The following is a 16,014-nucleotide window of genomic DNA, read 5'->3' as shown; positions in this document are numbered from 1 at the left end:
CCACGTCCCATCCGCCCCCACAGAAAGAAAACTAAACTGTTCTCCCGGCTGCGCAGAAAGAAGAACAGGTACCAGTAGGGAGTGCTGTGCTGTGGGGGCCTCTGAGGACAGCCCCCAGACCCCCATGCATGCGCCTGGCCCAGCCGAGGGCGCCACTAACCCCTAACCCGCCTTCCCGTGTGTGGTGTGTCTTGGGGTGGCAGAGGGCAGAGAGGTGTCGGTGGGAATCGGGCGGAGGGGAGGGTGGGCAGACCACCTTAGCACGTTCCTCTCGGGCTGCAGCCCAAACAGGAGTGGAGGATCCGCCAGAAGGGAGGCCTGGGAGGCTCGGGGAGAGCGTTGCTGCAGCATGCCAGATTGTAGGAATTCTGTGTGCGTGTGTGCGTGTTCATGTACTGGATGTATATGCAGTCTTTAAGGAGGCAAAGACACCCCGGGCAGGTGACAGGGTTCCTAGTTTCTGTCTGTCCTTCTGGACTTGCCCTATCCAACATGGTGTCTGTCCACCCCATGTGGCCAGGGGACACTTAAAATGTAGCCCTTGTGACCGAGGAGCTGCATTTTCATTTAATATAAACATAAAATATGGGCTTCCCTGATAGCTCAGTTGGTAAAGAATCCGCCTGCAATGCAGGAGACACCGGTTCGATTCCTGGGTTGGGAAGATCCCCTGGAGAAGGGATAGGCTACCGACTCCAGTATTCTTGGGCTTCCCTTGGCTCTGCTGGTAAAGAATCTGCCCGCAATGCGGGAGACCTGAGTTCAATCCCTGAGTTGGGAAGATTGTCTAGAGAAGAGAAAGGCTACCCACTCCTGTATTCTGGCCTGGAGAATTCCATGGACTGTATAGTCCATGGGGTTGCAAAGAGTCAGACACGGCTGAGCGACTTTCACTTTCACTTTTCAAACATAAGTGTAAGCAGCCCCCTGTAGGTGGGGCTGGTCTCGGTCAGCACTGTTCTAGAGTCTCTCCAGGCAAGTACAACATAGATGTCTATTTCTGCCCCTTTGTGCCCAAGTGGTGGGCTGTGCATGCCGTTTGTCCTTGTCGGTACTGAGACTTGACGGCTTCTCCCACTTCATCCAGGCTCTGAAGCACCCCCTTTATTTATCCCCTCTGCCTGTGGCCTCTGCTGATCACCCAGGTTCCCTGGGAGGACCCGCAGGAGCAAGAGCTTGGAGCCAGCCACTCTGGTGTGGTGGGGAGCCGGGCCCTGGAGGTGGGGCTGGCTGGGGTGAGGGCAGATGGCAGGCAGGCCTGCCCGGAGGCCCCTGGGGTCAGGCTGAGGAGCAGGCTCGCCCTGAGCACAGGGGCTGCTGCGTGCCATGTCGGATGATACTCTCTTTGCTTCTAGGATGTTTGGCTTTCTCCTGCTGTGGGCTCAGCGCCCCTGCACGAGGCTGGGGATCCCGCCTGGTGATGCCTCCCAGGGACCCTCCCTGCTCCTCCAGCTGGGGTGGGGTTGTCACTGTGTCCAGGGCAGGCCCTGCTGCAGATACCTGCGTGTTCCCAGTGCTCATGCCTGTGTGGCCTCATTTCCACCTGTTCTTATGCACATTCACACATAAATGTGTGGGGACATGCACTCATGCACACATGGGTGTCATATTTTCACAGTGAGTCTGTGGACACACAAGCACCCTGAGTCTCCCAGGATCTACATGGACACACACACATGTGCATGCACATTTCCATACACAGATCCCCAGGGCATTGGTGCGTGCACACAGCCTGTCACACACACACACGTTTCCTCTCTCCCTCTTGGACACCTCAGCCTCCCTCCATCGGGCTCTCTCTCCCTCCTCTCTCTCTGCAGTGACAACGTGCCTGCGAAAGGGAACAAGAGCCCCTCACCGCCGCCTGATGGCTCCCCTGCTGCCACCCCCGAGATCAGAGTCAACCATGAGCCCGAGCCGGCTGGCGCGGCCACCCCCGGGGCCACCCTCCCCAAGTCCCCGTCTCAGGTAGGTGCCTGTCTTGGTGGCCTGTCCCCTCCCTTGCTTCTTCCTGCTCTGCCGTCGTCCCGGCTCCTTCCAGTCCCCTGTCCCTGTGGGCTCGGCCCCTCCCAGGGCATCTGTGACAGTCTGGTGCCCCCACCCTGCTGCGGCACCCCTTCTTCCCTTTCCCTGGCCTCCGGGCTGCTGAACTCTCTCCATCTTTCTTTCTTGCGGAGACACAGGCTCCAGGGCCCTCAGCCCCCAGAGCATCTGGGTCTGCCAAGGTGGCCGCCTCTCCCTCTGCCTCACCTCCTTTCTTGTGGGGGTGGAGGGCACCCAGGACCCTGAAAGGGCCGGCAAGAGGAGGGGCTCGGTGAGGGCCCTCCCCCCAACCCAGTTTCTTCCAGGTTTCTGCAGCATCCCCAGGAGCCAGAAAGGGAGAAAGGAGGAATGGGGTCCACTGTGCAGCCCCATCTGAACCCTGATGGGCTGACCGACCCCCCCCCGCCCCCACAACCAGCCACTGGGCTCCCGGCTGCAGCTCTGCCGGTTGCAGGCCCGCTTCACAGCTGATTAGGAGAGCGATGCTGAGAGGGTGATGAGAGCCCACACTCGGACACTTACTCTGGGCCGCACCCTGCGCCAGCCTTTCTGTATTTTCATTCATTGTCCTCACACCAGCCTGTGAGGTGGATACTCTTATCGCCTCAACTTGACAAGTGAGGAAACCCAGGCTTGGTGGGCAGATGTGTGGCCCTCGGCGGGGCCCTGGCTGCATGGTGGCCTCCAGAGTCTGGACTGCAGCTCCTCCGGGGGCGGGGGCAGGAGGCTGGGCAGAGGGGCAGGGGGCCTGGGTGCTGGCTCTCTCTCAGCTCCTGTTTCTCTCCTCAGCTTCCCCACCAAGGGCAGCAGGAGCCGGACCCTCCGACGTGGCCCCTGACAGCCCGGCAGGCCCGTCTTGCCTTCTTTTCTGTCTTGCTCTCTCCCTTTCTCCTGTCTCACTCCCTTGCCCTCTGACCCACCTCTCTCTGCAGGGCTCCTGACCGCCGGGCCTCGGCCGCTCCCAGGGGCCCTTGTGGTCTCCGGGTCGGTGTCTTGGGGGTGATGGCTTTCCCTGCCTGTGTTCCTTGGTTGCTGGTGGGGCCGTGGCTGGGCGGTGACTAACCATGGCTTTGTCTCTGTCCCCCCCACCCCCGCGCTCTGCTGCGCCTTTCCACGCGGCCCCCTCACCTGCCGCCGACCCCCAGCTTCGGAAAGGCCCACCAGTCCCTCCGCCTCCCAAACACACCCCGTCCAAGGAGGTCAAGCAGGAGCAGATCCTCAGCTTGTTTGACGACACGTTTGTCCCTGAGATCAGCGTGACCACCCCTTCCCAGGTCAGCCGCGGCCACCGCGGCCCAGCTCTCTCTCCGCCTTCTCTTGCTCTTTCGGGGCGTGCATGGCCTTCCCCTCCATCCCATGCCCTGTGCCTGTGCCTCAGGACCCAGGAGGCTGACTGCAGGGATTGGTTCTGAGCCTCCTTCTCGCACATCCGTCCACTCCCCCGCCCATCATTCTTCATTTCTCTCTGAGCATGTGGCCAAATGGAGGGACAAGGGGAAATGGTCCTCATAGAGATGGCTGACTCAACAGTGGCCTCCAGAGTCCGTTGACATTGTGGCCCAGAGGGCTGGGCGGCTCAGAGGAATTGGGCCAATCAGGGAAGACTTCCTGGAGCAGGTGAAGTTTGCCAAGTGGCTGTGAGCAGACGCAAGCTGTAGCCAGAGGCGGCAGCTTGTATATAGGCTGGGAGTGGCGGGAGGCAGGCTCAGGAGGGGCAGGAGTTCAGTGTCAGGTGAGGAGGCCACCGGACCGGTTCGGGAGCCCTCCAAGGCACCAAGACTCCAGCTTCTAGAATTGCCGTCACCACACGGAGGTGCGGCAGTGGCCGGGTCACAGAGCAGAGAGGCTGCTGTACCCGCCCTCAGAGGCGTGCAACGCCCGTTCCCAGAAGGACGAAGGGAGGGCGGAGCAGGGAAGGTCGCTTTGGTGGCAGAAGAGGCGGGCTGCCCGCAGTCAGATCAGCTCACAGAGGCCACAGTATGCCGACCTCTCCAAGCCTGGCTTCCAGGCCTCCCTGTCTGTGCCGGGCTCACCTTTTGTGTAGGCCAGCCAGTCCCAACCTGCGCTGGGCCCCGAGTCGCAGTGCTCCTGTGGGCTTGCCCTGCCAGGGGTCTTCCTCTGCACAAGCTCAGAGGCCTGGAGGGGAGGGGAGGACTGGAGGGTGTGCATGTGGCCGAAGAGGCAGTTGGGAGCACAGGACAGCGTTTCCTGCTACAAGGGGCCGTGGCCGAGTGGGCTTCAAGCCCCCACAGGAGGACTTTGGATTAAGCTTGGAACTTTCAATACAGATGGCTGGGGGCAGGCGGGTGGTGCTTCGGCTTGGGGACCAGGGCGGGAGCCCCTCTGCAGAGTACGGCTGAGACTGGCTCAAGGTGCTCCTGGGGTCTTGGGGAAACCACGACCTCCGGGCGGATTGCAGCTGGGGTGCTCGCTGCCTGGAGCCTGCCTCCGCCTCGGGCACGTAAGGGCTGGTAGATGCTACACAGAGAATGCAGCCAGCCGCTGACCCACTGGCCCGGCTCAGTGTTCAGTCCTCTCTGGGAGGGGTTGTTCCCACTGAACCGGCTAGGAACTGTGGGCCTCAGCTGCAGCCAGGCGGTCTGCCCTGCCCCCGGTCCCTGCATGCCTCTCCTGCTGTCTCTCTGCCCACTCCTGGGAGCTGAGGCCCTGCCTGGTGGGGTGGGCAGTGCCCCCATGGGTTCTGTTGCCTGGGGTGGGGGTGGACTGGTCCATCCATGATGCTGTGCTGACTAGGCTGCTCTGCTGGCCAGGGCTGAGTAGCCTGTGTCCCTATGCTCAGGGGAAGGCTCCCAGCCTGCGTGGGGAAGGCTGAAATGCTGGGAGGTGGGGCAGAGAAGATGCAGCCTGCCTTCAGCCTGGTGACCCTGTCCACTCGGAATCTGAGGGGCTTCTGTCTGGGCTTGGCTGACTTCTGAGCGAGGGTGGGCTGTGGGGCGACCCTGGGGAGAGAAATGCTACCTGTCCCTGGCCGGAGGGCACCCAGAGCTCAGCCTCCACAGTGTCTTGGACTGATGCTAGAGAGACAGCGGTGACCTTCCTTCCGGGCTCACTGGACAGGGCTTGACCTAAAGGAGAGCCTTGTGGCTGGGGGTGACCGTGGGGCGGGAGTGAGTCCGCTTGGTGTGACGTCTCTGAGCTCAGCCCCTTGTCCCCTGAGCTGTGGATTGGCAACTCCAGTCCTTCTCAGGACCCTGGTCTTGGCCTCCCTGGACAGGCCACAGCTCAGCTGGGAAGGCCCTCCAGGAGTGCCCTGCCCATGGTCTTGCTGCTGCTGCTAAGTCGCTTCAGTCGTGTCCGACTCTGTGCGACCCCATAGACGGCAGCCTACCAGGCTCCCCCACCCCTGGGATTCTCCAGGCAAGAACACTGGAGTGGGTTGCCATTTCCTTCAATGCGTGAGAGAGAAAAGTGAAAGTGAAGTCGCTCAGTCGTGTCCGACTCTTAGCGACCCCATGGACTGCAGCCTGCCAGGCTCCTCGGTCCATGGGATTTTCCAGGCAAGAGTACTGGAGTGGGGTGCCATTGCCTTCTCCCAGGTCTTGGGCCCTTCTGAATGGAGGATCTCTGGTGCCTTGGGCTGGAGGGCGAGTCCCATCAGTTCTGGGCACCATCAAGGGGGTAGGGAGGGAGCTGGCTGCCCTGGGCTTGTGGGGCTGTGGCCCTTTCAGCTCTGCTTTAAGGACCGCACCCTGGGCCAAGGCAGGGCAGGCAGAGTACTCCTGGTCCCGGGGTAAGCCCCTGGTATGAGACGAGGATGCAGTTGAGCAAGCCATCCTCGTAGGGAGGCGGTGTGTCCACTGGACCGGGGCCGGCTCTGGGAAGATGTCTTCCGTGGTCGTATGGCCCCGCTTACTAAGCAGCTGGCTTCTCACAGTGGCAGTGCCACTGCGCTGCGGTCTCCTGGGGGCCGTGCCTGCTCCATGCACATCCCTGGGCTGCGCTCAGCCCCGCTGAAGGGACCGTGGGGTGACTGGAGAGGGCCCTGCACTGTGAACACGGGTGCTCCAATGTTGGGGACCCCTGTGTTTACGATGGGGCTCCCGGGCACGGTGTGCTGGCTCGGTCGGCCCTGAACTGGCTGGGGGTGGGGGTCACTGAGGGACCACCTGTCCATCTGGGACAGCCCGTGCCTGTGCAGGGCTCCTCTGAGCCAGAGGGGCTGCGTGGTCTTGTCGCTGTGTGGTCTTGTCCAGGCCGCACCGTGGCTGGGCCGCTGCTGGAAGGAACACGAGATTAGGGGAGTTGTTGGGCGCGCACACTGGGACATCTTCTCGGCCCGTGGGACGGAGAGCGTTGGAGGCTGGGCATTGGTCTGGGGGTGGCTGCCCGGCTGAGGGCTGAGCTGGCCCCAGGTGTGTCCTTGTGAGGGTGGGGCCGGTGCCAGGTGTGTGGGACGGGCCTCCCTTGTGTCAGTGGGTATGCCTGGGAGAGGAGCCTGCTGTGCGCGTCCTGGCTGAGCGCTTGCTGCCCGTCACTAACCGCCTTCCTCTCTGCCACTGCTGCCAAGTTTGAGGCCCCGGGGCCTTTTTCGGAGCAGGCCAGTCTGCTGGACCTGGACTTTGACCCCCTCCCGCCTGTGGCAAGCCCTGTGAAGGCGCCCACGCCCTCTGGTCAGGTTGGTGTGAGCCCACCACCGCCCACGGGCCCACTGGCCTCTGGGCACCGGGGCCTGGGTTCATGTCTGCCCACCAACCTCCTTTGGGGGTTTTGGGGTCCCTGGCTCTCCTCCCACTCACCTGCCTTCCCCTGGAGCCCTGGTCCCCACTCTTGTCACTTCCCTTGGTCCTGACCACAGGTCAATGAGAGACCCCTCAGGAGGTCAGCTGCATACCTGACTGGCAGCTCACATAGTCCATCCATCTGAGCACCCCGTTCCTCTCCCGGTGGCAGCCCTGGATGTGGGTGTGCCCTGGCCTGTGGTCTCGGTCTCCTGAAGGTGTCCAGGACTCGGTCCTCTGGAGGCCTCAGAGCCTAGTTCTGCTCTGTCCCACACCTATTGGGCTCGAGGGCCCTGGGGTGGGCCTGGGGTGGGCCTGGGGACTGTTTGCCTGCCTGTCTCTAACCTCCGTGCTAACTGTCCTTCTCCCCTCTCTGCGCTCAGTCGATTCCATGGGACCTCTGGGAGGTAAGCTGTGCTGGCGCTGTGCCCGCCCCGCAGGGGAGCCGCTGTGCTGTGTGTGCGGCCCCGCCCACCGCGTGCCGCACCGTTCACAGGTGTACGGGCACGCACGGCCGCGCCTCCCGCTGTTAGGGACCCTGCGCCTTCAGCCAGGCCCTTTGGGACAGGGCTCCTCAGTTCAGCCTCTGAAGAGTTCCCCAGGGTGCAGCCCAGTTTTCAGGGGCTGTGAATGGCCCTAGACAGTGACCGGCTGGTCCCCAGGGTGGATGGGGTGTCCCTGTACTGGGCCCAGGTCTGGGGAGCAGGGGGACCTCGGGGTGGAGGGGTTTTCTGTCAGCAGAGGCCCCTTAGGGCAGTGGGACTAGCGAGCTGGTGGGACACAGGAGAGAGGGGTGGCGACTCGAGGAGCAGGACAAGCGGCCTGAGGCTGGACCGGGAGCCGCCGTCACCTGGGGGCTCAGGGACGGAGACTCGGGGGGCAGGGGACGCCCCGCAGCCGGCGATGGAGCTCCTGCAGGAGCAGGAGGGGCTGGCGTGAAGGCGGGCAGCCCAGGCCTGGGGCTTGCGAAGCTCCACCGGAGGAGGCCCGAGGAAGTCTGGCGCGGCGGGCAGCGCCGCTTCCCTGGCAGGAGCTGCGCTACTGCGGCATCCACACCTCCCTGCCCTCTGGGCACTCAGCTGGCCCATGCTGGCGGCTCACCACCTTCTTCTCTTGTCTCCTGCCCCGCCCGACACCTCCCCCTGCCGCCCCGGCCCTCCCTCCCCGTTCCCCGCGCTGGCCCGTCACTAGCCCACAGAGAGTCCAGCCGGCAGCTTGCCTTCCGGGGAGCCCAGCGCTGCCGAGGGCACCTTTGCTGTGGCCTGGCCCAGCCAGACGGCCGAGCCGGGGCCTGCCCAAGTAAGTGCCCTGTCAGCGCCCCCACCCTCCCTGCCTCTTGGGGGTGTAGCATGGAGGAAGAGGCCGGAGGAAGGGGCACAGGAGGGGTCACGGTGGGACTGAGGGTGAGCCTTTAGCCAGGAGGCCCCTGCACAGGGCTTGTCTGTCACTCGTGCCGGAGGGGCCAGATCCGCTCAGCCCTCGTCTGCTGGCCAGCACCAGCCTCCCAGCTCAGGGCCCCCGCGGTGGGAGGGAGGTGTGTTGAGATGACCTCCTGGTTTACAGTGGGCACTTTCTAGAATTCTCCTTGAATCTTCAGCCTAACCTAGACATTGCCTCCTGGGGGCCAGGAGGGTTGAGTGATTGCTCCCAGAGCTCAGACGTGGCTGAGTCTCAGGGCAGACCCAGCTCGGCCCGACTGCAGCCAAGCAGCGTCCGCGGTGCCCTGCCTGGGCCCTCACCGTGGGAGCCACCTGTGAGGGGCCAATGGGGCTGAGCAGGTGGGAAGAAGGAAGCCGAGGCTCGACCAGGGTTTGGGCTTAGAAGGCAGAGCCTGTGAGGGGGGCCCAGGGGCCTGTGCTGGGCTTCTCAGCAGCTCCTCACTTTGGGGTCAGGGTCTGTGTGCCTGCCAGCGCCTTCTCCAGCTGCTCCCCACACCCAGGGCCTTTCCTTCCGGGGCTCCCTGCACTGGACAGAGGCGCTGGCCCTCTGCAACGTCTCCTTGTTCTGGCCGGCACACCCTGTCTTGCGTCTGACCCCACGTGGCATTTATGTTGCAGCCAGCGGAGGCCTCGGAGGCGGCTGGAGCCCAGGAGCCTGGGGAGACGACCGCAAGTGAAGCAGCCTCCGTAAGATGCCAGGGACCCAGGCCCTGTGATTCCTCCCCGCCACTCGCGGCTCCCTAGCCCGTGTCTTGCTCTGTGCTGGTCCAGGTCACAGTTCCTGTCGAGGAACCTGGAGGCCCGCTGGCCTGGCGTCAGGCACAGACACCCCCCCTCCTCTGCCGGCGCGGCCCGCCCTCCGGGACCCCCTCCCCGCGTCACTGACCTACTCTCCTCCCCCGCCAGAGCTCTCTGCCCGCGGTGGTCGTGGAGACCTTCTCGGCAACAGTGAATGGCACGGTGGAGAGCGGCAGTGGGGCAGGACGTCTGGACCTGCCCCCGGGGTTCATGTTCAAGGTGAGTCTGGCCTGCTGACCTACGATCTCCTTGGGCCCTGGGCTATGGGGGTGGCCCATGCCCACCCCACGCCTCTCCCCCCCGACCCCCCGCTCCCCAGGTGTGAGGTGGTGTCCCAGCCCAGTTCCTGCTGCGTTCACTTGCTCCCGGTGCCCATGGGACTGCAGGGGGGGCAAAGGTCGCTGAGGGAGGGGGTGTCAGCTCTCCCCCACCCTCTGCAGGTGCAGGCCCAGCACGACTACACGGCCACTGACACGGATGAGCTGCAGCTCAAGGCTGGGGATGTGGTGCTGGTGATCCCCTTCCAGAACCCGGAGGAGCAGGTGAGGCCGGCTCTGTGGGAGGCACGGCGGCCAGCAGGGGGCAGCAGAGCCCCGCCTGCCAATCCGTGGCCTCTGCCCACCACCGAGCATTTCCTTCCCTTCCATCCCTGCGGCCCTCAGGGCTCCCCTTGGCTGTTCACTCTTCTTCCCACCTCAGTCTCTCACTTCCTGCTTCCTGCTTCCTCCTCTCCTCAGGCTCGGTCTGCCTTCCCCTGGGCTCTCTGCATCTCAGTTCCTTCGTCATCTTCTCCCTTCCCTGCCCCTCCGCGGTCTCTCTCATCCAGGACAGGACCCCTGGCTGCCTCTCCATGGGCCTCCCCCACCCCCCAGCCTGCTCTACAGCCTCCCACTGGTCCTGGGTGCCACCCCCCAGGCTGGCCCTGCCCTGTCTACAAGGACCGCACACGTCCCTGCCCACAGGGAGAGACCCCTGAGTCTCCAGCCCTGTCCCCAGCTGGTCCTCACTCCGAAGCATCCCAGACGCTTCTGCTGCGGCTTTGCTTTGTTAGTGAATGTCCTCAGAGTGGGTCCCTCAGCAGGAGCCCTTGATTGTGGGGCATTGATGGTGCCGTGCGGGTGCCCATGTGAATATCCAGGTGGCAGCGATGGTGCGGAGCAGACCTGGCGGGATTCCTAAGCTTTTAGTCGTCAACACGTCTGTGTGATCTAATTATCAGAGTGACTGAGTCGGGGAGGAGGGCCGGGTGTGGATTGAGGCCAGTCTGGCTGGGGCGTCCTGGGCTGGAACTTGAGGCTACTAGGTACTTTTTGAGCCCACCGTGGGCTGGGAGGTTTGAATAAGAAGGCTTTCCTGGGCCTGGTGCTGAATTAGTTACTTCTCCTAAAGCCCCAGGTCTCCGCTGATCTCCCTGATGGGCCAGCCCTGGGCTGGGTGGGGTTCTCAGGAGCAGAGTCTTGGTCCCCTAGCACACAGCGGGAGCCGTCTGTGATGGTAGACACGGCTCACGTAGGACCCACATAGGGTGTCAGACAAGGCAGGAAATCATGTGGGTAGGTCCCAGGGATGGCCCAGCTGCAGGGGCAGCAATGGCCTTGGCTTCAGGCAGGGTGTGTGGTCACCGCAGGCCCAGGGTCAAGGCTTGTCAGGGCTTGAATGGATGATCCCTGTGAGGGGTCAATATTAAAGCAAAGGTCAGGTTCAGCTTGGAGGGCTTGGTGGAACACCTCAGGTCACTCTAGAAGTTTTTAAGTGGTCAGTGCATTGTTTGTAGAAGGCCGGAAGGACAGCTGATATGCTCCTTGGTGATGTCCTCTGTGGGCACCAGCCAGTGAGGAGCTCTGTGGTGGGGACTGAGGGAGTTGTTTAGAGGCGTTTGGACCAGTGCGGCAGTCAAGCTGTCTTTCTGCAGTGAGGAGGACTCACCAAACAACAAAGAGTTAAATCTGCCTGCTGAAGGCCGGGATGGCTCCTGGGGTAGGAGGTGTCAGTTTGAGTCTTTTAAGTCTGACAGCCTAGGAGAAACAGCCTGCAGAAGGAGGGCCCAGCCCGTAGGTGTGAATGCCCTCCTCCCCCTGCAACCTTGCTCACTTCCCCTTAGGATGAAGGCTGGCTCATGGGCGTGAAGGAGAGTGACTGGAACCAGCACAAGGAGCTGGAGAAATGCCGGGGCGTCTTCCCTGAGAACTTTACCGAGCGAGTACAGTGAGAGTGCAGCTGGCGGAGCTCTGGGCGCGTGAAGAACAGCACCTTCTCCCGAAAAATGTGTGTTTCTTTCTTTCTTTTTTGTTTTTGTTTTTGTTTTTAAACTTTTGAGAAGTAAAAGGGAAATTGAGAGGAGAGACCTAAGCCAGGAGGTGTTCTCCCAAAGATGAGGTTGTTTTCCAAAGAGCCTGGTTTCGGCGAGTCCGACAGAGTCGCCAGTGTTCCTAAAGCTGCTGTGTTCCCTAGTTGAGCTCCCGGCCGCCTCCCCCACCCTCGCCCACTGGTGTCACCGCCGCCGGCCACGGGACGGGGCCTGGGGGCCACCGAGCCACCACGCTTGCCTGAAGCTTGGGCCGTGCCGCCTGGGCCAGGCTCTCCTTTCCTGGCAGCCGCCGTGGGTGGGGTCCAGGGTCTCCAGAGACTTCGGGCCCAGTCACCAGCCTAGCCTGGCCTGGCCCAGCCCCGCAGGAGTCTGTGTGCTGTTTGAAAATAAATCTTAGTGTTCAAAACAAAACGAAACCAACAAAAGCTGACAGACGCGCTCAGAACGTGTGTGTTTATTTTCTTTCCCCTCCATTTCCGTCTGCCACGTGGGCTTACCTTGTGGCTCATCTGGTAAAGAATCCGCCTGCAGTGCAGGAGACCTGGGTTTGATCGCTGGGTTGGGAAGATCCTCTGGAGAAGGGAAAGGCTGCCCACTCCAGTATTCTGGCCTAGAGAATTCCATGGACTATATAGTCCATGGGGTCGCAAAGAGTCGGACACGACTGAGCAACTTTCACTTTCCGCCTGCCATGCAGTGGAGCTGTGGTTATCTGTGCTTTTGTCCTGGGACGGCCCACCCGGCAGGCCCTATGTCTTGGACAACCCCCCACCGGCGTGTGACCTCCACTTCCTTTTGAGTTCCCCTGGGCTTCAGCCCCATTCACTGATGTTTTCGCTGGTGGTTGGCTGGGGTGCAGGGCATGGGGACCAGGTGACAGGAAGGGCAGATAAGGGTGCCAAGGAGGCTGTTGGGTGCTGTCCTCAGTAACATTATTTAACAGGGAGAACTCAGGAGGCAGTCCCAGGACTGCATTTCACAGATGTGGCATCAGGCCCAAGGAGGGGCGGGGATAAACCTGGACAGTTGGCCCCCAGGCGCAAGAAGGCCTGGGCATGATGGGCGAGCTTCCCTGTCTCCCCACCTGCCTCCCTTCCCAGCATGCAGCCCGGGTCCCCAGCGCCATCGGGGTGCCTGGGCTGCACACACAGCAGCGGCCTGCGTCCTTTCTGGGGGTCATGGAGCTGTGCTCTTGGGCCCGGGGGCCAGCCTGGGCTTCCAGTGGCAGGGATTTATGTCTGCATAAATCTGTTCTGTGGGAAAAGCAGGTGAAGGGGATGCCTGTCAGAGTCTTGGTTTTATTTATCCTGAGCTTTGTTTCAGGTGGCAGCATTGTTACTGCTGGAGCTCTGCCTTGTCCTGTGGCTGACAGTGTTGGCTCTGACAGCCAGGATTCCTGTGAGCAGAGCAGTTAGGAAAGGGGGCGTGGGGAGCTCATTTCTAGGTGTCCCTGTTAGAAAACTTAGCTTTTCCCTCCCTCCCTCCCTCCCTCCTTTCCTTCCTTCTTTCCACGTTGACAGGTTAATTTTCTTGCCCAAAGCCACACAGCTCATTGGTGGTGGAATCAAGCTTGAAGCCCAGACCTAGCAATCTCCACTGAGCTTCCAAACCTGGGGCGCCATGCCCCAGGGTATGTGGGGGATCTGCCTCCAAGGTGCCAACATGAGAGTCTTCACTTTCATGTCATGATGAGGAATTTTTATTCAGTAGCAAATATTCACATTAGGTTTCTTACAAGATGAGATTCAAAGATGTATCAGCTGGTGGGGTACTACGCCGGGAGAGCCCTGCTCTGTCACAGGTGGGGCTTGCAGGGAGCATCTTGTGGGAGGGGGGTGGGAGCCGGCTCTACAGAGAGAGCTCCAGGGGTAGGACCTGGTGTGGTGATCCTACCCAACTGAGTAACCAGCAGGCTAGAGGTCTGAGCTGCACCGAGTGTGGGAGCTGGTACATCTCCAGGTGTGTGTCAGTCCAAGAGAGCTAAGAGGTGGGCAGGTCACACTTGTTGGAGTTCTCTCCCCATTCTCAAGGCCACAGATGCCCCTGGTCCATCTCAGGGCCTCCCCTAGCCACACTTCCCTCCAGCCAGCTCCCAGGCCTTCCACAGTGACTTGGACGCTGTCCAGCCTGCTGGCCCCCTTCTCTTCATTCTTGGCTGGATTTGGTAACCACACTGGACTTACTCCCCTTGGTTCCACTGGCCTGCAGAGCCTTGGCCCTGCCTCTGGAACTTTTAAGTATTCACACCTCTAGCCTCCCCCACCACTAACACCAGGCTCTCACTATGCAGGGATGTTGTGACCGAACTTCGGGTTCGTTGGCTCAGCAAGCCTCGACTGGCTGTCTTCAGTGTCCGAGGTGGCTGGGCACTTGGGCTGCAGCTCAGGCCCTCTGAGATGCTCTTGGGGGAACTTCCTTCCCTGAAGCCCCTAGCAAATCTCCTTTGTCTCATTGGCCTGAACTGGGTCAGGTCCCCAGTGCTGAACCAGGGGTGGGACCTCTGGGGTGGACCACTTCCATGGCCTGGACATGGAAGTGGGGCTGGGCTAGGGGAGACAGGACACTCGAATAAAAAATCTGGATATAGCTTCCAAGAAGAGGGATGGATTTTGGGAGCTCAAAGCCCTGACTGTGCGCTCTGTGGTGGCTTCCCATGAGACCCAGGAAACGTGCCTGGATGGAGACCACAGGTGTGTGCGTGTGAATGTGTGTGTGAATGTGAATGTGTGTGTGTGTGTGTATGAATGTGTAAGTGTGTGTGAGTGTTGTGAATATGTGTGTGAATCTGTGACTGTGTGAATGTGTGTGTGTGTGTGTGTGAATGTGTGTGTGTGTGTGTGTGAGAGAGAGAGAGAGAGTAGTTGACACTTGCGAGATCCTGGCTTTTATTCACCCCATCCAGTCTATCTCGGGCTGATCTCAATGAGGTCAGCATGTGACTGGCAAACACAACCCATGAAAGGCTGTTCGTATTCAAGGAGTAATGTTCACCTGACCCTCCCCTGCAGCCCCAGAGATAGGACCTGTCTGTCCTGCCACTGGAGACAGTGCATACTGTGACCTTTGCCAGCCATTTGGAGACTTGAGGCTGGGGGTCTGCACCACCTGGCTTCACATGGGAGGGGGCATCTTTGCTGGAGGTCCCTGGGAGCTGAGGCACCCGAGGCCCACTTCAGACGGAAGCAGTCGGAAGCGTGGGTGAGTCTGGGGGTCAGATCAGTGGGATTGGAGGGGCCTGGAGCTCAGGAGAGAGGCCAGACTGAGGGGCAGGGGGGTGGAGATGGGCCAGGGACAAGAAGAGGGCACTTGGGAGAGGGGAGAGCCCTTGGGCGGGGCGGTCCAACCATAGCATCCAGTGGAGGGGGATGAGGAGGTGTTGTGGGAATGGGATGCTGAGGAGTTGGGAAATGCCTTCCTGTAAGAAGAAATGTCTGTTTAGGTCTTATGCCCATTTTTTTTTTTTTGATGGGGATATTTATTGTTTTGATATTGAGCTGCATGAGCTGTTTGTATATTTTAGAGACTAATCCTTTGTCAGTTGCTTTATTTGCAAATATTTTCTCCCATTCTGAGGGTTGTCTTTTTGTCTTGTTTATGGTTTCCTCTGCTGTGCAGAAGCTCTTAAATTTAATTAGGTCCCTATTAGCAGGGCAGAAATAGAGACGCAGATGTAGAGAGTGGGCCTGTGGACTTGTGGTGGGGGGAAGAGGGGGTGAGGTGAATTGAGGGATTGTGCTAAGTCACTTCAGTCGTGTCCAACTCTGTGTGACCCCATAGACGGCAGCCCACCAGGCTCCCCCATCCCTGGGATTCTCCAGGCAAGAACACTGGAGTGGGGTGCCATCGCCTTCTCTGATTGAGGGATTAGGATTGACGTATATACACTGCTGCTGCTGCTAAGTCACTTCAGTTGTGTCCCACTCTGTGTGACCCCACAGACGGCAGCCCACCAGGCTCCCCCATCCCTGGGATTCTCCAGGTGAGAACACTGGAGTGGGTTGCCATTTCCTTCTCCAATGCATGAAAGTGAAAAATGAAAGTGAAGTTGCTCAGTCGTGTCTGACTCTTAGCGACCCCATGGACTGCAGCCTACCAGGTTCCTCCGTCCATGGCAAGAGTACTGGAGTGGGGTGCCATTGCCTTCTCCATATATATACACTGCTATCTGTAAAACAGACAGTGGGAAGCTGGTGTGTAGCACAGCTTGGTGCTCTGGGATGACCTAGATGAGGGGGATGAAGGGGAGGGAGGAGCTAGAGGGAGCCGGTATGTGTATACATCTGGCCAATTCACTTCCTTGTGCAGCAGAAACTAATGCAACATTGTAAAACAATTTTACTCCAGTTAAAAAAAAAAAAAAGAACGTTTGTGGCCAGTGAGGCCAGAGACGATGGAAAGAGCAGGCAAGAGAGCCTGGCCTGGCCTGGCCTGCCCTTGCATCCCTGGGGGTCCGGGGAGCCACCGCTGTGGGCCTGCCTGAGAGCACAGGCGGGCCACTGCTGCCTGTCCAGGCCTGGCTCTGGGAAGGAAGGCCCTTCTCAGTATAACTGACAAGGGTAACTAACAGTGAGCCAGGAAGCCGCCTTCCTGGACACCCCTGATTACAGATGAGCATCCTGACTGCTGGTGGGGAGAAGTGGGGAAGAGACCTCTCTGGTACCCAGACAGCCAAGGTCAGCTCACCCTG

The 16,014-nt window shown here is 60.6% G+C and overlaps 1 protein-coding gene across 44 annotated transcripts in view; it reads left to right on the top strand.

The window, feature by feature from the left end:
- The window catches only part of BIN1 (bridging integrator 1), a 56,651-nt gene extending 44,894 nt beyond the window's left edge, over nucleotides 1–11,757 (top strand). For 6 of the 44 annotated variants that reach the window (XM_086372055.1, XM_086372048.1, XM_086372068.1 and 3 more), the window contains 5 exons: nucleotides 1,821–1,968; nucleotides 8,840–8,908; nucleotides 9,128–9,238; nucleotides 9,460–9,561; nucleotides 11,121–11,757. In XM_086372055.1, coding sequence (XP_086228181.1) covers nucleotides 1,821–1,968; nucleotides 8,840–8,908; nucleotides 9,128–9,238; nucleotides 9,460–9,561; nucleotides 11,121–11,228 — 538 coding nt within the window. In that variant the 3' untranslated portion in view covers nucleotides 11,229–11,757. Of the gene's footprint in view, nucleotides 1–23; nucleotides 69–1,820; nucleotides 1,969–3,188; nucleotides 3,318–6,571; nucleotides 6,680–7,165; nucleotides 7,190–7,973; nucleotides 8,082–8,839; nucleotides 8,909–9,127; nucleotides 9,239–9,459; nucleotides 9,562–11,120 lie in introns of all 44 variants that reach the window. The other 38 variants (XM_086371888.1, XM_086371870.1, XM_086372007.1 and 35 more) reach the window with 11 other exon arrangements.
- The last annotated feature ends 4,257 nt before the right edge of the window (nucleotides 11,758–16,014 follow it).

Source organism: Bos grunniens, chromosome 2, assembly GCF_055505025.1.
Source record: "Bos grunniens cultivar Pamir isolate PY7600 chromosome 2, Bosgru_T2T1.0, whole genome shotgun sequence".
NCBI classification, from domain to species: Eukaryota; Metazoa; Chordata; class Mammalia; order Artiodactyla; family Bovidae; genus Bos; species Bos grunniens.
This window is presented reverse-complemented; position numbering and strand designations above follow the sequence as displayed.